Genomic DNA, 23,988 nt, shown 5'->3' on the forward strand with positions numbered 1-23,988 from the left:
AAGTGTACAGAAAAGGCAGCTGTCTAGAACCCTAGATGCTTTTGACATAATTTTTAAAAATAATTAACTAAAACTAGCAAAATATGTGCCCTTATTAAGAGGTAATAGTTTATTGCTGATTAGATTTGTAACTAAAAACATTTTCACCGCACATACTTAAAAACAAAATAAATTGTATAAAGCATTTTTCACATAGTAAGACTGTCTGAAGGACCAATATTATGGTTAAAAATTCTGTATCAAGCTTATTAACTTATATAAATTAGTTACACAATTAAAATTAATTGCCATTCCTGTTTGCAGTTTCAGTGCAGAAGTCAAGGACTAATAGGCAAAGGGACAAAATTGCCCTCTTCCTCTCTGATAGTTCATCCAGAGAAGGGTTGAAGTACTTTGTTAGGGCATGAGGAAAGCTTTTCATGCTCATTCAGCTTTCACTTGATGCTTTTGCAAAGTGCCAAGGTGACAAGTTAAATCTTATTTAAGGGAAGAAGACTTTCACGCTACAGCAACACTGGGAAGAGAGTGTACTTGGTCAGTAGTTTTGTGTTGCCTTGATATTCTGGAAGATATCTGCATAGTCAAAGGGCTTCTCTCTCCCAGCTCCACTGCTGCTTTTCTTCTTGCTACAGTGAAGTCATAATCCTATTTTTGTGACATGCCTTTGTATGGATTAGACTAATACTATGCTGCTTCTGCCTTTGTGTTAACAGTAATGCAGCATGATGATAGCTTTATAGGACGAAAAATGACACACATTGATGAAGTAACCCTTTTTCAAACACACAACTTCGGTAATTCACAAACGTGGTAAACACATTATGAAACACATCTGGCAGGTCAATTTGTTTCTTAGTCATGATATATTAAAAATTACCCAAGTAGGGCAGTCTCCTTTTAAAAAAAAATTACAAAATACTTTATGGAAGTTTTAAAAAAATAAAGCATATTCAGTACAAGTATAACGATATGTTTGGGACACTGCGGAATCATTTGAATAACAAACTAGTATTCAAATGAATGGATTCTTCCTAACATATATTACAGCTGAGTACCTCTACATACTGTAAAGAGTAGAGATACCAGTACTTTGTTGTTGCAATCCCAGAGGGTACTTGCTAAGGAATTCTGTTGTAGGCCTAGTGGCCATTAGTAATATCTAACTGTGTTAAAACTGCTAGTTTTTTTTAAGTTACCAAACTTTGTTGCTGTTTATCCCATTCCTACCTGGCAATCTTTCACAGTGGGTTTTACCTGTCTCATTCTTAGGAGTGCAGATACCAGAACTTGGCAGCTTCAGATGAGGCTTAGGACCACTTACCACCCAGAAACCATCTCTGTTGAATCTTAGGCTCTTTGTACATTGCATTAGAAAAGGAGCAAGTTCAATTCCTTCCCCTACTATTAGAACAAAACTAGATACATTGTGAAAGGTAAAACATAAGAAAAAGGAGATTTCAAACATGTGGAAACCTCTCTACTTACAAAGCAACTAAACTATTCTCCATGCTAATGTAAATTACAATTTGAAATGAATTATTGAAATAGTTATTTCAAAGTTGGATATGAAATTCTTTATTTTTACTAGGATTTCTATCATACTAAATGATTGTATCTTTTATCTCCTCTCAACAGGATGTTATTGCTGGATTTCTGTATGCTATTCTCATCTTGGTTGTCTTCCATCCAGCTGTGGACCTGATTGATAACTTCAATTTAACTTTCAAGCATGCACCGCTAATTATCATCAGTCTTCATTTAGCCTTGGGGGTTTTCTCTTTCACTCTTGACACCTGGAGCACATCACGAGGAGATACAGCTCAGATTCTGGGTTGCGGTGCTGGAGTTGCTTGTGGATCTCATTTTAATTACATGTTGGGTCTAATGCAAGATCCTTCCCCAGATACATTGCCTTTAATTCCTCCCTCCATCACTGTGACTTTATTTGGAAAAGCCATATTGCGGTTATTGATTGGAGTAGTACTACTGTTGTTAACAAGAATAGTGATGAAGAAAATCACCATCCCACTGGCCTGTAAAATGTTCTCTATACCGTGTGATGATATACGACAAGCAAGGCAGCTCATGGAGGTTGAACTTCCCTATCGCTATATTACATATGGAATGGTTGGGTTTTCTCTCATGTTTTTGGTTCCTTGCCTGTTTCTTTTTATTGGTCTTTCTTGAGGTAGACTTATTAACTTGACAAGGGAAGAAGGGAGGTAATTGCCTAATGTAAGAAAAGGTGCACTGGTTTGCTATTGGCAGACTTGTGAGCTGTGCTTTAGCAGGGACTTTAACAGCAATACATGACAGGCACTGCATTTAAAGGAAATTGCACATCTTAGGTATAGTGTCAGGCCAGAAGCCAAGAATTGCTCTCCTGAGAAGTGCTATACTCTATAAATGCCATGTCTATTCTTAATGCTGTAATGATGTGTGTGTATACATTCAGTACATATATATGTGTGTATACACGTATATAGTGAAACATACATCACACTGTACCTGTATACTTCGGCATATTGACAAAGGTGTCTGACAACTGATCAGAAAGTTCCATTTGTGTTCAGTTTAAGTCATTTCATAATAATTTATGAGTTATTGAACAACAAACAGCTATAATGGAATAGCTTACATGTTTTTCTCCATTCTTCCCCAACCTCAGTTGTTTATATAGATGGCATTTCTAATGGACCAAACTTGCAGTGAAATCAGTTGTAAAAACTGAAGTTATTTCCTTCAATCCCTTCCACAAAATAAAATGTCTAGGCTGACACTGGTTTTAGGAATAAATAAAACTGTTAGATTCAGGTACTGTATTTTATGGCTTAATAATTGTGCCTTTCTGTTGCTAAATTAGAAAATGCCATATACTGTGATGTAAAAATATGACAGCTAATTTTATTTTAAGTCATACATAATTAGGCAGATATTTTTAAATGTAGCTGTCCACATATTAGAATGGTTAATTTTAACTATACTGATCACAATTTAGCCTATATTTAAAATTATATAGATGGAATGAGCTGAACAGTGAATCACTAAGCTCAACAGGTTGTGAATGGATAATAATTCCCTTTTGTAGGTATTTTTTATGTGCATTGTCAGTTACCGGTAGAGGATATATTTTTCTGCAGATTGTCTTAACAGTTTATATACTGGACAAGTGTGTCCAATAGTAAGAAATAAATTATAAACAATAACAATGCACACCCTAGATATCCATGGCCTCGTTTGTTTTGTTATTCCAAACTGATTTTAAAAGGGCCACTGTTTTTAGAGGTGTACTTAAAAGTACACCTTTTCTTTCTTTCTTATCTTGGCTTTAGAAAAATATATAAATTTTTATGCACAAATTGCATATATTGTAGTTCAAGATGTCTTATCACTTTTACCCATACCTAGACAAAATATATAAAGGTCAAAGCAAATTTCATTGTGATCATTCTATAATAAATTAAACTAAGTGTTTGAAGCAAAGACAACAGCATTGTGAATGCATAAACTATTTGTGCATAACGGGGTTGTTTTGAATGGCTTTTAACAGTAATGCACTTTTCAGCTTTATAGCGCCCTCTTTTCTGGTGATAAGTAAGATGCAATCCTTGGAATATCTAATTTTACATGAACCTGTGATTTGAATTTCATTTTGTCCATATGATTGTTTAGGTTCACATGTTGCCTAAGCGATATGTCAGGAGTTGTTATTGCAATGTTGCAGTATTCTGACAAGACAACTTGTGTTGTGTATCCATATTATATGTTCAGGAAGAACCTTAACTTGATTAAAAGCTTTCTGTTCTAGCTTAGCTATTCACTTTAACATATAGTTTTGTAGAGGATAACTTGGAATTGGAACTTTTTGATTTGGAGATACAAACTCCACACTCTATTAATAATATGTATGTTAACAACACTTAGTAAAGGCACTGACTGACTTCCTATCTCTTTCTTATTAGACCAGTCAGTGGAACATTTTATGGTACGCTGACATCTGAAGTTGTGAAAATTGAACTTTTCAGGTGTGCATTTAGAAGGCACTGTTGGTTATGAATGTATTCCACCGATTTCAGTGTGTGAAACCACCAATTTTTTTTAACAGTTGAAGAGGTGTTTAGCTTGCAAAAAAAACTTGGTTAGCTTGTTTCCATACTTATTTGTCTATTTATGATTTTCTGTCTATTCCTTTATTACAGTGTTGTGGGGTTAATGTGCAGTAGAAGTTAAATCCCATTTCCAAGGTGTTGAGAGAGGGGATTTGGTACTGGTATGGTTCTGGATTTATACTTGGATGTTCTGAGCAAGTAACTCGGGAGAATATATAAAAAGGCATTCTCCTTAAAGCCCTGCACAGATAATTTGTAGCTAATGTAATATTAAATTGGCCCTGCCAGAGGTAGAAATAATATTTGTAGAATGGTTTCCTTTTCTTTAAATAGCCTGGCTTTACTCTTCTGGTGAAGAATGTTTAACTAGTAGTAGAAAGGGGCGGTTACACAAGAACTAATTGTTCCAAGTAAAAAATTGCACTCGTGGTTTATAGGAACTTGAAATTGAAAGCATGGGATTGTTCTTAAGGCTGAGTTTATAGTTGTACTGCACTGTTATACCATAAATGCAAAAGAAATCTCTGTTGCTGAGAGAGCTCATTGTGTAGTAGATATAAAATCACATGCAGTCATGGTTTCCAGAAGACTAGGAAAAATTGCATTGTAGCTTATTCTACTGTTACTCTATATATTTTGATATTTTGTACATTGCATTTGGTAGTTTTAAAATGTCATTTCTCATGCGCAGAGTAGTTTATTCTACAGGAAAAAGGTACATCCAAATGTCAATTTATATAGCACTTTTACATTCCTGTCCTTAGATCATTGCTGCTTACTCGAGTTTCCATGAAAATGGAATATTAAAACCTTTCTTTCATGTTTCATAAGGGAGTTGGATCATGTGGGTCGTGTAACAGAAGATGCCATGCAATACAGAAGGCAGTATGGGGCAGGGAAAAGAGGTAGAAATGCAAACGTTTAACAGAGTTGAACTTTAAAGAAAGTTCATACGAACGTTTGATTGAAAGTCTAATTTTGTTTTGTGGTTATATTTTCTAAATTGATTCTTCCAAATCTGTAATTAACACTTGACAAGTGATATAACTTGAGCATTTTCATTGGCCTAAACAGATATTCTATCCCTTTATCATTGGAGTTGAGCATGAAAAACAAAGACTTATAGTTGGAACATCAGCTTGTACCAAAATTTAAAAAATTATATATGCTTTAAAATGATGGTGGGTAGCAGTCTTTTCAGAGTGGGAATACACGTGAAAGAATTTGAGGAACTTTTATGAGGTAGTGTGAGAATTTAATTATTCAGATATAACTGTGCTAGAGAACTTTCTCAATTCTAGATACTATTTCAACTTTTAGGAATATGCTGTTTCTTTAAAGAAGTAGGTCTACATCCTTTACTAAAAGATATTAGAATACTACATTTGAGTTGGGTTTTTTTGGTTACTATATGCAATTTAAATACAACTGAAAATAATGTTAATATAGGGCCTAATTTAGCAAAGAATTTTGCACAAGGCCAAAGAGGCTCTAAAATATTGACTTATATGTCTGCCTTAAGTATGGAAGCAAGATGAATTTTTTTTCTGACCTGGCACTTAAATAAGACTAATATATGTATTACACTGTCTTTAAAAAAAGGAACCCAATCTATTACTTTTTCATGTTTACAGTATAACTGCCACTTTTGCTTGCTAAACTTACGTTGATGTTGAGCTGGTTTGTTTTATGCAGTCATGTACAAGGCTCTTAAGTGTTTGATCACATTTGTCTTATTACTTAACTTGCTAATAACTTTTTTTTTAAAGTATTTTAAAGGTAAATTGGCAAACCAAAAATAACTTTTGCTTTGTTTTAAGTTTACTTGGACTTTTCCTTTTAGGTACAGCTTTTTCTGAAAGTTATAAAGATGTATTTTAAAAATCACATCTCTAAATATACTTTTTTTTAAACCACAACAGTGTTAATTGTCCAGATTTTAAAAGTTGCCATTTTTTTCTTTTTTGCTGTTACATTTTAAATTTGCTTCTGTGTTTTTGTTACTTATTTCCTGGTTTTGTGTCCCAGAGAGGGTCCTATACTATTTGTAAGCAAATGCAAACATTCTATTACCTATGTAAAGATTTTGTCATTTTGAACTTGTAAATATTTAAGGGCTGTTTGTGGCTCAAGTCATGAGAACAAGTCATGCATGCTGTAAGTAAATTCATCTGTTGTGCTAAAAGTGGTTTTATCTCAGTATTTGCTTTCTAAATACGAAAGACAGGCAAGATTTTTAATGCAAATATTTTAAAGTATTAGTAATCAACACTTGGGAGGACATAGATGCCCAGCTCCCGTTAACTTTGTTGGGAGTTTTAAATCCAAGCCCTTGGGTCCTGAGTGGAAAATTTACCTTTAAAGGCTTGACCCTGCTGTAGTATGCAGACATGCATCACTGTGCATGTGGAGTAGCTAACCTTATAAGATACAAATATAACATACTCATTTTTGAGAACTGGGTGATTACTCTTTATAGAATAACATATAGGACTCAGTCCAATTTCACAGCTGTCTCTTTTTTTCATTTTAATTGTTTTCTTTACCTGGTACTAGTACTACATTTGCAAAAGTGCATTAAAGCATTCCCCTTTGTATTATAATTATGATGATGAGGGACAAGATCCCAGAGTAATACATAAAGCAGGAGAATTAATATACTGGGAAACTTCAACATGTCAAGGTCTATGCACTTTATTCAGTTCTTTTAATGGCAGAGTGTTTTGCCTTGTGAGCTTCACTGAAATATTTTAGAAGTGACTCTGAGGCAATTGAAAGAAAATTGGTCTTTCTTATGGCCTTGCATTCCTGTCAGGAAGGCTCCTTGAATGATTTGCATCACTTCTTTATTCAGAAACAGCTGACAAAAGCTTAATTGGTCACTGCATTTTCGGCATAAATAGCTGATCTTGTTCAGAATTTACTCTGGATGTATTTATCATTATATAATTTCAGATAATTTGCATTGGTTACCTTTATACAGTGCTTCCTTCTGAATCAAAAGGAGTAAAAACACCTTAACTTGGAAAATAAAATCAGATTAGGCAAAGTAGCACTTAGTATTGGTGAATTATTGTCTTTAAATTGCAAATATGACATGCTAGAGCCAATTCCAAGTTGAAAACTATTTTGGAAATTTGCAGCTACTGACCAATGAAGACTGGTTTTATAAAACAATCATTCAGTAATAATGGTTACAAAATATAAATTTGGCTCTTTCAGTAGCCATTGTAAAATTTCATAGGTGTACTGGTCGGCCACCAGTAACACGGAAGAATTTAAAACACACACATTGGGATTTGAAAACTTTTCTTTGGTACATTCAGTTTTGATCTGGAAATAAACTAGATGTGGGTGGGAGAACTCACCAAAACAAATTGATAGCAAATTTGTGTTTACAGTATAAAGGCAGCCTAATTAATAGTTACTTCTTGCAAGGTCCATGAAGAACAGAACATATTTAAAATTTAAATGGGAAAATTTACTTTAAAGCTATTTATTTTTCATTGCAAATAAGGGCTTTATTAAGTTAGAGGGTTTTAGTAGTACTTGATTTTTCTGTTATTTGATTTTATAGTTACTCTTCTTTTGGTTTTGAAAGTCTAATGAATGTCAAGGTTAGTATTACTGAAATAGATGCCAGGTTTCATTACTTCATTCAAATCGCCCCAAAACAGCTTAACTGAAATTAGGTAACTTTGAAAAACAAAGAAGCCCAAGCCCAAAACAAAACAAAAAAACCCACCACTTTATAAACAAAAACACAACCAAACAAAAAACCTCTAAAGAATAAAAACTCATAGGCATATTTTGGACCAAATTTTGGTGTACGTGAATGTGATGTCAGAATTTGGCCTATACGTGAGTTTATGGGATCTGCAGTATACTGCAGCTGAAATAGGAATTTCATAGAATAAGATACATATAGGAGTGTAATCATTTATCTGTTGTTTTCTCCCATTAATGTTGTGGTGTTCATTAATGAAAGCAAATATTCAATATAAAATATTTTATAGACTTTCTTCATTTTGTGAGGCTGCCAGCAAACACTTTCAGTAAACAATAATATATTTTTAAACTGTTGCCAGCCTCTCAACATCTTGGAGAGAACTAAAAAAAGCAAAGAAACCCAAACTTTCTAGCACAAGTCCTGAATTATTTGCAAGATCACATAATGGTTATTGTATGATAGTGTACAACCTGACATTTAAAGATAAAAAGAACTGTTCCGGTATTTCTTACATTATGGTTAATGCTTTTGCACTCATTGTACACTCTCCACAGTTGTCAGAATTAAAATTTAATCTTTAACTGATAACGGAAACAATATTTGTAACTCCATCTGCAATGATTGGATAATAAATTACTGTTGGGATCAAATGTTTGGTCATTTCTGCTTCCCATGTTAGAAGGGATATGTGGTTGGATGCCTAATGTTAGGGTAAATTGTTGGCTTGAGAAAACCTACATATATTTAGCTCTTCATATAGTAAAAGTCATTAGGATGACATTAATGTGTGGCATTTTCACATTTAACTTTTGAATCCTTCTGAAAACAACACATTGACAAGATTTTTACTGTCTGATACAGTTATGTGGCATATTTGTCAGTGTCTCATACCCTAAATGGGAAGCCAAATCATTGATCAAATTAGATAAAATATTTTATTGCTGAGAACTTTAGGTCCTATCTTCTTTACCACCTTCCCCATTCCTTACCCTTTCTTGTTCACAGAAGCATGCTCCTGCTCCACAGCATCTGATAGAAGTTTACTTTCTAGAAAATGAATCAAAGCAGGCACACAAAGAAGCAAAATGTCTGATACAACCCACTGGTTTGAGGTGTATGTGTTAATTATTTATACTGCTGTAGCACCTAGGAGCCTTATTCATAGACCAGAACCCCACTGTGCAAGATGCTGTACAAATACAGAGATGGTCCTTGTCCCAGAGAGCTTACAGTCCAAGTAGAAGACAAAACAACAGATGGATACAGACAGACAGGAGAGTATACAAAAACATTTTGCCAGTGTTGGTCAGCATGATAGGTGTTAGTGCTCATAGAACTCCAAAATGTCAAGTGAGGAAGTTTAAACAATCAGTGCATTATGGTATGTTCTACCTTAAGAAGTGCTCTTAAGAGTTCAGAAACCTCTGAAAGAGGCAGGAAACAGCTTCCTCCTCCCTTACCATTTCTAATCAGATTATAGGGGATTTGATATTAGTCCTCCATGCTTTGCTAATTGCAAAGGTTTACATGGTAGCTGGCACATAGACTCTTCCTTCTGTCCCAGTGTAAAATAAGTCGGGTACTACCAAATTCACAGTCCATTTTGGTCAGTTTGATGGTCATAAGATTTTAAAAATAATAAATTTCACAGTTTCAGATACTCAAATCTGAAATTTCATGGTGGTGTAACCGTGGGGGTCTCAACCCCAAAGCAGGTTGGATGGGGGGCTGCAAGGCTATTGTGGGGTGGGGGCACAGTATTACCACTGTTGCTTCTGCACTGCTGCCTTCAGAGCCGCCTTGCCGGAGGGCAGCTGCTGGCTGGGCACCCAGCTCTAAAGGCAGCACCACTGCCAGCAACAGCACAAAAATGAGGGTTGCATGGTATGTGGGGGGTTGTCCCATTTTGGGGGCAGGGTCAGCCTTATGTATGGGCAATGTGGGTGACCACCCAGGGCCCTGTGGTCAGGGAGTGCCATGGTCCCCCTCTTCCTCCCCCCTTCCCCACAGACAATCAAAGGCCCCTTTACCTCCTGAGTGCTGGGACCGGAGCCAAGGAGGGGCAAGGCTGGGGGTGCCCCAGTTCGGGGCTCCTACCATGCACCAGACTCCAGTTGCTAGTTCTGGCTAGGCTGCTGCTGGTCACGGTGCTGCCTTCAGAGCTGGGCTCGCAGCCAGCAGTCATGGAGTTTCCCTCAGCTAGGGGAGATTCCTGAGATCTGATCCAGTCCTGGGAGCAGCCTGAGCAGGGGAGAGGAAGTCCCATCCCTCCCTACACTAGCCAGATTTCATAGGGGGAGATCAAGTTTCATGGTCTGTGATGTGTTTTTCATGGCCATTAATTTGGTAGGGTCCTCAAAATAAGACCTTCCTGCTACAACTTGCAAAGCTACTGCTTTTGTTGTTTCTCCTACCAAGGCCATCCCATCTTCACTTAGGTGAGCTGATGGTGAATGTAAAGAACTTGGAGGCTACATACAAGGATCTACTCACCATTGGGACAAGGTCTGTTGCTCGTCAGAGTGTTACACTCATTTCTATTATAACTCATAGATCTTTAAGCCTGGAAGGAACCATTATGATAATCTAATCTAACTTCGAGCATAAGAGGCCAAAGAACCTCACTCAATAATTTCTACATCAAGCCCATAACTTCTGTTTGAGCTATAGCATATCTTTTAGAAAGACCTCTAATCTTGATTTTTAAATACTTCAAATGAAGAAAAGTCTACCACATCACTAGGTAAACAGTGGAGGTGAGAGAATGAATTCTTGTTTGAAACCAGTGGTTTAAATCATTCACCCAAATCTGTATTTACTTAAATTGTGTATGCTGCATGTTGATATAAAGCCTTAATGATTTATTTTAGCATATCATAACATTTCAAGATGTTCCAGATTGAATAATGATTGAGGCTGGTAAATGCTTTCTTAAAATCTATGAAGTTTGAGTGGTTTTTGCCATTCAATGCTCTCTTTTATGAGTATTCTTAGGGTGGAAATCTGGTTGACACATGACCTGGGTCAAAATCCATCCTGCTTCTCCTGTATCTTTCTCACAACCAACTCCTTTATTCTGCTTAAGATGATACTGCAGAATACTTTTTCTGCCACTGAAAGGAATGTAACACCACTTCAGTTACTGCAATTACTTAGGTCACCTTTTTTTAGTATTTTGATTTATGGCCTTTTCCCCATTGTTCTAGAGGCTTTTTCTGGTTCCACGTGTCATTGAAAAGTTTGATAATTTTTGTTTAAAATTGGTCTCATCACAAGCTTTCAACATTTCTCTGGGGACTTGGTCTTCACCTGCAGCTTTCCTAGGCTTAATTTTTCTTTGCTCTATTCATTTTTTGTGATGAGACATTATAATGTCTAGTTCTGAGTGTTTAATTTAATTGTCAAAGTCAATATTTCTTGTGGTTTAGCACCTCTTGAAAATGCTCTGCTCTCTTTGTTCTTTTTCTGTTAAGGTATTTTTCCTTGTTTATCCATAACAGGCCCTCTGGCTAGTATAAAATTGCCAGCTAGATCTTTGTTGAGTTGATACAGTGTTTTACTATCCCTTCTTTCAGCAGCCTCAACTTCTTTGGCCATTTTATCCATATTTTTCCTTTTCTTTCAATGCTTTTATTGTTTCATCCTTTGTTTTTAGATAGAGTTTTTGCTGCTGCTTTTCTGGTAGATATTTTTAAGTGGTTACTGTTTGCTTTGACTTGTTTCCTTTTCCCCCCACATAGTTCCACATATCCTCAGTTATCCAGACTTCACGTTTGCTTATAGAAAGCCCCACAACATGTCCATGATGACTTCTTGTGGTGGATTTAAGTCTTGTAGCACCTGAAATTGATTCTTAAGTTCCATTCGAAACTGCTGCTGTATCCATTAGCCTTTTGCTGTAAATTTTCTTGGTACTTTGGGAGACTTTTTGTTTTTCTTGAGTTTATCTTCAGTCTTGTTGCACACAAATAGTGGTCACTTCCAACATCAGTTCCTCTGTATACTCTAACATCCTGGAGAGTTGATCTAAATTTCTGTCCAATATGTAGATTGTCAGTCTGATTCCTGGTGACTCCATCTGAGGAATTCCAAGTTACTTTATGTATATCTTTTTGTGGGAATAGTGTTCCACCAATGATGAGCCCGGATACCAGGTACAGTTCTTCTAGTCTTCCACAGTTCTGATTTTGGGAACCAAACACGTGATTGCCCATTGCTTTCTCCACTCTGTTGTTGTTGTTGTTGTCAACATCAACCTTGGCATTGAAGTCCTCCATTTCTAAGCAGATTAATGTCATGCTTGGAGTATTGTCAGTTTGTAGACAGCTCTATATCTGCTCTTTGAGTTCATCATCGTAGTTGTCTCTGTGCATAACATTGTATAATTGTCATTTTCATGTACTGTGTTTAAAACCTGGCTCGGAGCAATTGGGTATTGGTTCTCAATCTAAGTGATTTTTCTGCTTTGGAAGTCACAATTATTGCTGCTTCCTGTGTATCTTATGACTTTATTTTCATTTCTAAATTGCTTTTTATCAGCTCCTGGCCATCAACATTTGCTTACTCCAAGGATTTGAAATTATATTCATCCACTTCTTTCATCACCTGCGCAGCTTTTGGTGTTGCAGCCATCATTCTAATTTTTCAGAAACTGATTTTCATAGTTTTATTTTTACCTTTAGTAAAGAACTTTTCAAACACTTGGCTTCCTGGTGGCTTTCACGAAGACTTGTTATTTCTGTAACTTGGCCTATCACTCAACCCCCACCCACATCTGGAGGACCAGTGAGCTGCTTTTTATCTGGTCCCTACCCTTTGACCTGTCTTGTTTAGGTGACCCTACCAGGAGTTAAAACTACCTCTGGCATAGTTCTGAGGATCATTATAGCACACAAGCCTTCCCACCATATCAAGGTGCAATCCTCAGGGAAATGCTCTTTCCCACTTAGAGTGGGATTTTCATGAGTGCTCCGCATTGACCAAACTCTGCTCCCATTAAAGTCAATGAGAGTTTGACCACTGATTTCAAAAGGAGCAGTTAGGCCAATGTTGAGTGCTTTTGAAAATCCTACTCTGAAGCTACAGTCTCCTGGTCAGAGAATCATTGCAGGTGGTGCCTTTAGTTAGGACTCATGCTGTAATTACTAGTCTCTCTTCCTGGGTTGTATCAAGAGCATAAAGTCTGGCTATTTATTCATCCAGTGGCTGAGAAACAGTTTGTTTTTTAAAGTACCATCATTACAGGATTCTCCTTGGGTTTCAAGCCCCCAGAGCAAAACAGGCAGCAAGCTTCAGAAGCTGAAGATATTTGTTTTCAGGGTTGCTGTCCCACACACATCAGTTGGCAGTACGTTCTGCTTCTGCAGTGAAAATGGAGCAGCCCACTGGTACCTCCAAATGCCAATTCCTTTTTTACCATTCATGAATGAGAAGCTCCCTCTGGCAGCCGAATATACTTGGCTTTTGGCTAATTTTCTTCATTTCTGGGTTTTCCCCCAGGGGTTTAACTGACCATCAGTTTGCTGTCAGTTTTAACAATTTAACAATTAAAACATTTAGAGAGGCTCCCTCTTGCCATCATCTTGGCATTGGATTAGATATCTTGCTGGTTAGGCCTGTTTCTCTTTTTTCTCTCTTTGGCTAGCTTTGGTTCCTAGGGAGATGATGTAGGCTGCTGCAAATCTCATGAAGGGTCCCTGTAGACTTTCTTCTTGCAGACTTTGTGAAGTTCATGTGTCTTTTCCAGCACACTACTGCCTGGCCCCTGTGTTAAGATTATAGATTCCAGACCCACAGTAGTGTGGCTAACTCCCAGCTGTAATTTATTCTGGGTACCTTTCCACCCATAAAACAAATACAAATATAGATACAGAAAATCTACATTGATATCAATATACACACTGTTCTAGCTGTAAATCTGCATTTAATTAAGCTTAAAATTGTCACATACCAACAAATGCAGAAAATACAAACTTGAGGATAGAAACTTCTGCATTTTAATTTTCTTTAGTGATTTAGAATACTTTTTAATGTCAGTAGCAACATATCAACTGTTACATTATAAACATCTTGAAAACACTGGCCATCTGAAATATAGAAAATCAAACCTGCCAGTAACAAGAACCCATTATCACTTTTCAGAGCACAGTCTGTTGTAGACTTCTCCTTGTACCATGACTGCTTTACACAGACATCTACAAAAATCCAACTTTACCAAAAAATGTTTAAAGCCCTGCTCTAAACTAAATAGAAATGAAAAATCTCAGACTTCTATTAGAGTTGACTTCAGTGTTGTAGAGCACATGTGTATGCAACAGGAGCTATTAAAATTTCAGATTTTCAGTATGGGTGCAAGCTGGGTGACAGTACCTCTCTCAGGATGGAGTCTTGTAGTTTTGTCTCTATTAGACCGGTACGTTGATCAGGCTATTGTATGCATATCTAGCTTACCACCCTGCAGGTCTGACTGGGTTTTCGGTACCTGCATTTCTTCCTTTGGGAACCTGTGATACATGAGATTGGCCAACAGCCTTCTTAGAGCAAAATATTTTTATTTAGCCATTGGAACAAAGCATTATAGAAAAAAGGATTTTAAAATAAGAAACAACCTACATTTATGTCTGTTATACCAACAGTACTACCACCCCATACTAGTGACATAGGCAGGCATGCCTTACTTTTTCAGATACACCTATGCTTTCCTGTGCCGAGTATCTTTCAACCTATTTCCTGCGGGACCCAGCAAGAGTGTCTTTTTAAACCCTGCGAAGTTCTTTGTTTTTTCCAATGTTGATGGGTTTTGGTCCCTCCTGATCAAACCAGTTTCAAAGGCTAGTATAGGGTATCAAGCCAGACTAGTTAGAGCTGATAGCCCAATAACCCAGGTCAATATACACTATTGAGAAATTGTTATATAGCACTCCATTTATCGTGTCATTGGGGTTTGTGGACCACTGGTAGCAGCAGAATGCTTAGGTGGTTTGCTGAGAGCTGGCTAGTCATGTTGGTGGTGATTCTCCCTGCTAAAAGAAACTGCAGATGGAATGGGAAATGAAATGATGTGCAAAAGCGTAGGCAGCATGAGAGCTCTTGCAAAACCAAACCCACAATCCTGTATCACACTGATGAAGCTAAAAATACTTTTCCATATAAGCAATGCTGTAGTTCAGTGGCCATTTGTAAAAGTTTATCTACTTTTAACTGTATGTTTACATGATCAGCGGAGTTAGTTTAACCCCTGTATGTGCATTTAGGGCTTGATCCTGCTCCCATTGAATTCAATAGCAAAACTTCCACTGACTTCAGTGGTGCAGGCTCAAATTGTTAGCCATTGCTTTTGATGATCCAAAGGCCATAGTTTGATGATCTCTGGTATAGATAATTCATTCTTGATGTTCATTCAGCCCTTGGCCTGTCTGCTACAACTGCCAAAAAAAGGTGCCAATTGTAAAAGATTACTACTTCACTGCACTGAACAATGGACTAAAATCACCTGCTTACTGCAGATCACTGAACAACTTTCAGAGCACAATGACTTTGGTCACTACTAACTGGGGATGGATTTGAATCAATAACCTGGAGCTTGAAAGTCTGCTATTGGGGCCTCCTGTGTAATCAATGGGTAAATTTCATGTATATTCCTTCTGGGGGAATTCTGTGCCACTGCACAATGCAGAATTGGAGCTGCAGAGCTGCTGGCCACCAGTAGGGGCTGCTGGACTTTACAGAGCCCAGCTCACCTTGGCTGAAGGCTGCAGGCTCTGCTTGATCCTCATTCTCCCAGGGACAGGAAAGGGCCCGAGAGGCCCAGCTCTGGCAGAGGGCGAGTAAGGCCAGGGCCACACCACATCATGTCCTCTGCAGGACAGTAAAGAAGCTGGGGGGAGTACAGGCTCTGGGGGTTCTGATATCTGGGCTGGGGATGCCCCACAGCTGGGCTCTGCGGGAAGGGGGGTGCTGGTGTCTGGGCAGGGGGTGCCCTGCGGCTGGGCTCTGCGGGGGATGGGAGTGAAGGTGTCTGGGTTCTGGGGGCCCCACACAGTCCCCTCCAGCATCCTTCAACTGGAACTGGGTTGCCACAGGGGTTTCTTTAACTCTCTACTCCTGGGGGAGTCTTCTGTTGTCTGTATTGTTGACAGGAATTTTGAAATAAATTACTAAAATAGTTGAAACTAGAGTGTTTATATTGTGTTATTTTGACAAAATGTGCAGAATTTTGCAGAATTTTAAAATACTGTGCACAGAATTTTTAGGTTTTTTGGTGCAGAATTCCCCCAGGAGTTAGTTAAATAAAAATATATTTGTCTGCTGATTTTATGTTCTCTCTGTGTGTGTGTATGCGCTGTCAAGCTATTAAATAATTGTATGATTAATTGCTCTCTTAATAATAGAATACAATTTATTTAAATATTTTTCGATGTTTTCTACATTTTCAAATATATTGATTTCTGTTAGAACACAGACTACAAAGTGTACAGTGCTCTCTTTATATTTATTTTTTATTACAAATATTTGCACTGGAAAAAAGAAATAGTATTTTTCAATTCGCCTAATACAAGTACTGTAGTGCAGTCTCTTTATCATGAAGGTTGAACTTACAAATGTAGAATTATGTACAAAAAATAACTGCACTCAAAAATAAACCAGTGTAAAACTTTAGAGCCTACAAGTCCACTCAGTCCTACTTCTTGTTCAGCCAATCACTAAGACAAACAAATTTGTTTACATTTATGGGAGATAATGCTGCCCACTTCTTATTTACAGTGTCACCTGAAAATGAGAACAGGTATTTGCATAGTACTGTTGTAGCCGGCATTGCTAGATATTTACATGCCAGATATGCTAAACATTCATATGCCCCTTCATGCTTCGGCCAACATTCCAGAGGACATGTTTCCATGCTGATGATGCTCATTAAAAAAATAATGCATTAATTAAATTTGTGGCTGAACTCCTTGGGAGAGAATTGTATGTCTCTTGCTCTGTTTTACCTGCATTCTGCCATATATTTCATGTTATGGCAATCTTGGATGACGAGCCAGCACATATTGTTCATTTTAAGAACACTTTCACTGTAGATTTGAGAAAACACAAAGAAGGTACCAATATAAGATTTCTAAAAGTAGCTACAGCACTCAACCCAAGGTGTAAGAATCTGAAGTGCCTTCCAAAATCTGAGAGGGACAAGGTGTGGAGCATGTTTTCAGAAGTCTTAAAAATGCAACAGTCCTATGCGGAAACTACGCAACCTGAACCACCAAAAAAGAAAATCAAACTTTTGTTGGTGGCATCTGACTCACATGTGCATTTTCATCATGAATCAGTCCGCACTGCTTTGGATCATTATCGAGGAGAACCAGTCATCAGCATGGAAGCATGTCCTCTGGAATGGTGGGCAAAGCATGAAGGGACATATGAATGTTTAGCATACCTGGCATGTAAATATCTTGTGACACCAGCTACAACAGTGTCATGCGAATGCCTGTTCTCACTTTCAGGTGACATTGTAAATAAGAAGTGGGCAGCATTATCTCCCATAAATGTAAACAAACTTGTTTGTCTTAGTGATTGGCTGAACAAGAAGTAGGACTGAGTGGACTTGTACGCTTTAAAGTTTTACATTGTTTTGTTTCTGAGTACAGTTATGTAACAAACAAAAAATGTACTGCATGCATCCAATGAAGTGAGCTGTAGCTCACGAAAGCTTATGCTCAAATACATTTGTAAGTCTCTAAGGTGCCACAAGTACTCCTTTTCTTTCTACATTTGTAAGTTGCACTTTCACAATGAACAGATTGCACTAAAGTACTTGTATGAGGTGAATTGAAAAATACTATTTTTTATCGTTTTTACAGGGCAAATGTTTGTAATAAAAATAATATAAAGTGAGCATTATATGCTTTGTATTCTGTGTTGTAAATTGAAATCAAATACTTGAAAATGTAGAAAAACATCTAAAATATTTAATAAATTTAATTGGTATTCTATTGTTTAACAGTGTGATTAAAACTGCAATTAATCGTAATAATTTTTTATCACAGTTAATTTTTTTGAGTTAATCATGTGAGTTAACTATGATTAATCAACAGCCCATAAATAAATAAATTGTGTGTGTGTGTGTGTATAACCTTTCTGCCAGGTGGAGCCAGCAGCAACAAGGGCCGGGTTCAGTATCTAGGGGTTCCTTTTCAACGGTACAATACAAAACTAGCTCGAGCCCCCACCCCCTGCCTGGGAGAATAACACACCACCCCCTGGGCGCCTCTAAGAGGCACTACTTCCCCTCTCGCAAGCACAGAGTCTGAGTGTAACAAAAACTTTTAATAAAAGGAGGGAAGTAACTCGGCAGTAATTTGGAAAAACACGGCAACTAGGGTTCATAAACATAAACCACGAGCAAAAGACCTACCGTCACGTAAGTTGGGCAGTGTCCTTTTCCCCTCAGGAGGTCCTTGCCACACCTCTCCACCAGCCACCCTGCTAGCTGCTTGCTGTGCCTCTCCACAAGCCACCTGGCTGGCCACTTGCTAAGATGTCTTCAGGGCCCCCCACTTAACACAGCTCTCAGTGATTTAAGCTATTAGTGGGGGAGCCTCACGGCTGGTGCACACTGGGCAGTCTCTTGCAATAGAGACACTGTCCCAAAGTAGGTCTAATACTTAGACCTAGGTATCAGTGCTTTCAGGTCTGTAGTGTGTAACAAGACTCTCAGTTGAATCTAAATTACTACTTTTATTATATCATAGCGAGAGGAACAGTCAAATGGTGTTTAAGACCCTTAAACAGGACCCACACCACCAGGTACAAGTACCTACTTCCCCGCATTGGGCTTTGGAACCCATGGCCCCTGCTTAGCAAGTACTGTTCAGTTGAGGGTAAGTCCCTCCATCAGGATATGCCAGGAACAGTTCTGCAGCCCTTGGTTCACACAAGGATAACAAACCTTTATTACTCCTGCCCCAATAACAAGGAGACTGGGGATCCAATACCAGCCACAAGTGATCATTTGGGCAAGAAATCCCATCCTGAGCACCTAGGCACAATGGGTGTGCCCATGCAAACGAGATCAGCGCCTGAAGTCTTTTTCCACAGCTCACCACTAGATGTCAGGGGAGAGCTCATTCAGACTCTGCTTACATCTATATATATCTATATCTAGTAACCTCATGTTTTAGAAAATAAACCACCACCAACTGATTAATTATGGACCAATGATTACTAAGTATTTTTGTTGTTGATTTAAACTAAACTGGCTTAGTTATGACTGTAAAAACTACAACTGGGTTTTTTTAGTTTGTATAACTCAAATTGTCAATGACTTTATTTTAAGAACTAAAAATATTTATTTAGGGCTGAGACTGTGATATGCCAAAATTCAGTCTGTTAAATGGTTTAAGAGTTGAAAATGCAACTGCTGCTAATATCTTTGGTATACTGGTAAGAGCACAAACAGTACCAATTTAGTATGCAGACTGGCGGGTGGCATCACAGTTATGTTATAGCAACAGCTGTTGCTGAGTTGGCCTCATTACTGTATCAGTATCATGTCTAGACTTCAAGCTGACTAACCTCATTAATATGGAGTTGAAGGAAAAATATAAAATTATTATAGTTAGGTTTGGCTCTTTGCTTCAATTCTTTCCATTGAAGGGCATGTCTGGACACTGCTACCACCCCTTGCTAGTCAATGCAAACGCTTATTTCACAATCAGCGTTTGATAATACATGTAAGCAGAGTCAAGATGAGCTCTACCCTGACATCTGGTGGCGAGTCATGGTGGGTTGTGGAAAAGAACTTCAGGGGCTGATCTCAGTTGCCTAGGCACACCCACCCTGCCTAGATGGTCACTTTGGCTGCTGTAGAAGCCCCAGTTTCTCTGTTATTGGGGCAGGAATAAACTGTTGTTATCCTGTTAATACCCACCTGCTGAAGTGAAGAAACAGACTGACAGAGCCAGACGAGTACCCAGAAGTCACCTACTACAGGACAGGCGCAACAAAGAAAATAACAGAATGCCACTAGCCATCACCTTCAGCCCCCAACTGAAACCTCTCCAATGCATCATCAAGGATCTACAACCTATCCTGAAGGACGAGCCATCACTCTCACAGATCTTGGGAGACAGGCCAGTCCTTGCCTACAGACAGCCCCCCAACCTGAAACAAATACTCCCCAGCAACCACACACCACACAACAGACCCACTAGCCCAGGAACCTATCCTTGCAACAAAGCCCGTTGTCAACTGTGTCCACATATCTATTCAGGGGACACCATCATAGGGCCTAATCACATCAGCCACACAATCAGAGGCTCGTTCACCTGCACATCTACCAATGTGATATCTGCCATCATGTGCCAGCAATGCTCCTCTGCCATGTACATTGGTCAAACCGGACAGTCTCTACGTAAAAGAATAAATGGACACAAATCAGACGTCAAGAATTATAACATTCAAAAACCAATCGGAGAACACTTCAATCTCTCTGGTCACTCGATTACAGACCTAAAAGTCGCAATATTACAACAAAAAGACTTCAAAAACAGACTCCAACGAGAGATGCTGAATTGGAATTAATTTGCAAACTGGATACAATTAACTTAGGCTTGAATAGAGACTGGGAGTGGATGGGTCATTACACAAAGTAAAACTATTTCCCCATGTTTATTCCGCTCCCCCTCCCCCGTTCCTCAGACGTTCTTGTCAACTGCTGGAAATGGCCCACCTTGATTATCACTACAAAAGGTTTTCTCCCCCTATCTTCCCCCGGCTCTCCTGCTTGTAATAGCTCATCTTAAGTGATCACTCTCCTTACAGTGTGTATCATAACACCCATTTTTTCATGTTCTGTATGTATATAAATCTCCTCACTGTATTTTCCACTGAATGCATCCAATGAAGTGAGCTGCAGCTCACGAAAGCTTATGCTCAAATAAATTGGTTAGTCTCTAAGGTGCCACAAGTACTCCTTTTCTTTTTGCGAATACAGACTAACACGGCTGCTACTCTGAAACCTATCCTGATTATGTGAATCAAGGACAGTGGAACTGTACTTGGCCTTTTGTTATGATGGAGGGATTCACCATCAACTAAGCAGCACTCGCTAGGCAAGGATCATGGGTTCCAAAACTTAGTGAATAGAGAGAGGCTGGGGACAAGTATTAATACTTGGTGGTATGGGCCTCTTGGTGAGGGCCTTATATGCTAATTGCGCTTCCTGCTCTCTCCGCTGTGGAATATCAGAGCTAATTTTGATTCCATTAGGAGTCTAGTTACAGGCTGCTGAGCTGAATTCACTGTGAGCCAATGGTACACCAGCATTGAGGCTCCCCTACTACAAGCTGAAATCACAAAAGAGCTAAACTTACTAAGAGCTGAAATCACTGAGTGTTGTGTTAAGTAGTGAGGGAGCCTGAAGATATATTGCGGAGCAGTTTGCGGGATGGCTGGCAGAGCAGAGTGACTCTTGGAGCAGAGCTGTTTGCAGGATGGCTGGCAGAGCAGAGTAGAGTGGCTGGTGGAACAGAGCAGTTTGTCGGATGCCTAGAGCAGCTCATGGGGGCGGCTGGCAGAGCGGAGCGATTCGTGGGACGGCTGGTGAAGCGGAGCGGAGCCCCATGGAGAGGTGGGGCAATCAGCTTTGGACCATGTAAGGTGCCCATTAACCTCCCCCCCCCCCCCAATCTCCACCCAGGTTGGGAGGTAAAACTCTGCAGATAAACTTTTGAACTCGGGGGCTGCCCTGACCATGGACAGAGACTTTTGGGTTGTTGGACTTTTGGGACTTTGGGTGATTTTGGGTTGCTGGACTCAAGAACCAAAGGGAAAGGACACGCCCCAATTTGCTTGGGGTGGGGTTTTTGCTCATGGGTTGTGTTATGAATCCTGTTGGTGGTGTTTCCCCAACATAATGCCACATTGTTTCTCTCTGTTATTAAAAGGCTTTTGCTACACTCAGACTCTGTGCTTGTGAGAGGGGAAGTATTGCCTCTTGGAGGCGCCCAGCAGGGGTGGTATATATTTGTCCCAGGTCACTGGGTGGAGGCCCAAGCCGGTTTTGCATTGTGTTGTTGGAATGGAACCCCTAGATACTGAACCCGGCCCTCGTTGCTGCCAACTCTGGCGGGCAGAAGGGTTACATTTACTTTTAGTGGATGCATTATTTATAATAATGGTAATATAGCAATTCTGAGACTGTAACTAACTGGTCCAAATACACAATGCTTTTCTCATATTAATTTGAAATTGTGAAGCCCAATCATGACAGATGCTAAGTATTCTCAGTCTGTTGATTTCAAGGGGATCAGGCCCCAGGTCAATAAATAAAAATTATAACCTCCTCAACAAAAGTGCAATCCAAAACTGAGTCTACTTAATAACTGATAATTCCATAAGAGAGGCAGAATAATTTCTCAGCAGATAAGATGTCAAGTGTGTGTGATGGAATTAGAGCTCCTCTGTCTTCTTCATAGCATACGTGTAACGCGCCTCAAGTGGCATGTGACCAGGATTCATCATCGTATTAGGACCACTGGTTGGATCATTAGCTTCCCTGGCCTGGGCCAGGTACTGACAGGGAGTGTGATGTGAATGGTGATCCAGCTGCTCTGTAATAATCTATGAATAATGTATGACCTAGTTATTGGGAATATTTATTGTATGACTATGTTGGCTTTGTAATAGCGGGGGTTTGTCAGGACAAACAAGCAGGAAGGAAAACAACAGCTCAAGACAAGTCACTCAGTCAACACGAATGGGTTGTTAAGAAACAACACTGGATAGGAGAAGACCCAGCAACAAAAGATGATCAGAAGGACTAGTGCAGTTTAAAAAGGGACTCTTGAGAAAGAGGACAGTAGTTGCTGGGGTAGCTGTCCTGGGAAACCACACAGACACCTAGCCTGTGTTATCATCAGATGGGAAACCTTCAATAAGAAAGATGTGTGTAGACTGTTTGTTTTTAAAATCCTTTTTCTCTTAGGCTTTGTTCCTAAGGTGGGAATAAACAATACTTTAGTTTTAAGAAAGTTGGCTGGCCACTGTATGTAACACTGGTCACATATTGTAGAAAGGAAGAACTGTAGATGCCAAACCCAGTTGGACCTGCTGGATAGGCATGGTTGCTATATAAGGTACTGTAGCCTGCCAGATCCCAGTCTAAGAATGGGAGAACTGTGGAATTCCACCCCATAGGAGGTAAATGCACGAGACCTAACCTCTGAGAGGCTGCACTTAGAGAGACCAAAATGGGGGCAGAGGTGCAGTAGCCCTATCACTATGACAATGTGCACAATTTACAAATACAGTCTGTTAGCAGTATTTATTTTTATTACTGTAGATGCCCCACCAGGAGAGGTTCCCATTGTGCTAGGTACTGTGTAGATATATAGTAAAAGACACACATTGCCTTAAAGACCTTTTTCTTACAGGTTACAACAGGTGAGTGAAATAGTCCGGGAGAGAGGAAGGATGTTTGTGTACAAGATGGGCTTGCCATTATTAGGTGGTAGCGTTCTGTAGGTCTCATGGCAAAGGTGAACTCTAAGGACTGATCTGATGGAGTATATGGCTTTGTAGATTTTTGGGGGGAACGTTTCCCCATGTGTAAGGTACAGCATGGGAGAAAGTACAACAGTGCTTGTAGGAAAAGTGGGCAAATGGTGGGCTGATGATTAGTGCTATAGTTGGTAGAGCAAAGGTAAGGAATAATTGCATCATAAGCTCAGAAGATTTAAAAGGTAGGGTGGAGCTGGGAGAGTCCTTGAAGATAAAGACAAGAATCTTGTGTTTTGAGGCAGTGGTTGAGTGGAGGGACTCAAGCCGATTTCTTTCATTTTAATATCCAGTTATTTAATTACTATCACAGTATGGCCCATGGTCTCTAGTACTGAGGTACATTTAGTCATATTTAGGAAATCAGAAATTCAAATATCAAAGTGATAAAATTGCTTAAGGAATTCAAAGGAGAGCAAGCAATCCTGTTTACACAACTAAGTGCTATAACTATTTTTAAAGTCAAATAAAATTCAGTTAACACTTTCTTCTTCATTCATGGACAAGGACTGCAATGGAGAAGGATTGTTTAGTACTATAGATCGAGAATGAACTTTACCAAATGTTGAAGATTTGGTTCTTCCCCAGACTTTATTA

General features: G+C 38.9%; 2 protein-coding genes across 3 annotated transcripts in view; both read left to right on the forward strand.

The window, feature by feature from the left end:
* SGPP1 (sphingosine-1-phosphate phosphatase 1) overlaps window positions 1–8,477 on the forward strand; it is a 46,525-nt gene extending 38,048 nt beyond the window's left edge. Inside the window, exon 3 of the mRNA XM_074956696.1 lies at window positions 1,636–8,477. Within this exon, the coding sequence (XP_074812797.1) occupies window positions 1,636–2,187 (552 nt within the window). The 3' untranslated portion in view covers window positions 2,188–8,477. The remainder of the gene's footprint in view (window positions 1–1,635) is intronic.
* WDR89 (WD repeat domain 89) overlaps window positions 1–23,988 on the forward strand; it is a 111,472-nt gene that overhangs the window by 37,427 nt on the left and 50,057 nt on the right. The window lies entirely within an intron of this gene.

Source organism: Natator depressus, chromosome 6, assembly GCF_965152275.1.
Source record: "Natator depressus isolate rNatDep1 chromosome 6, rNatDep2.hap1, whole genome shotgun sequence".
Taxonomy (NCBI): domain Eukaryota; kingdom Metazoa; phylum Chordata; order Testudines; family Cheloniidae; genus Natator; species Natator depressus.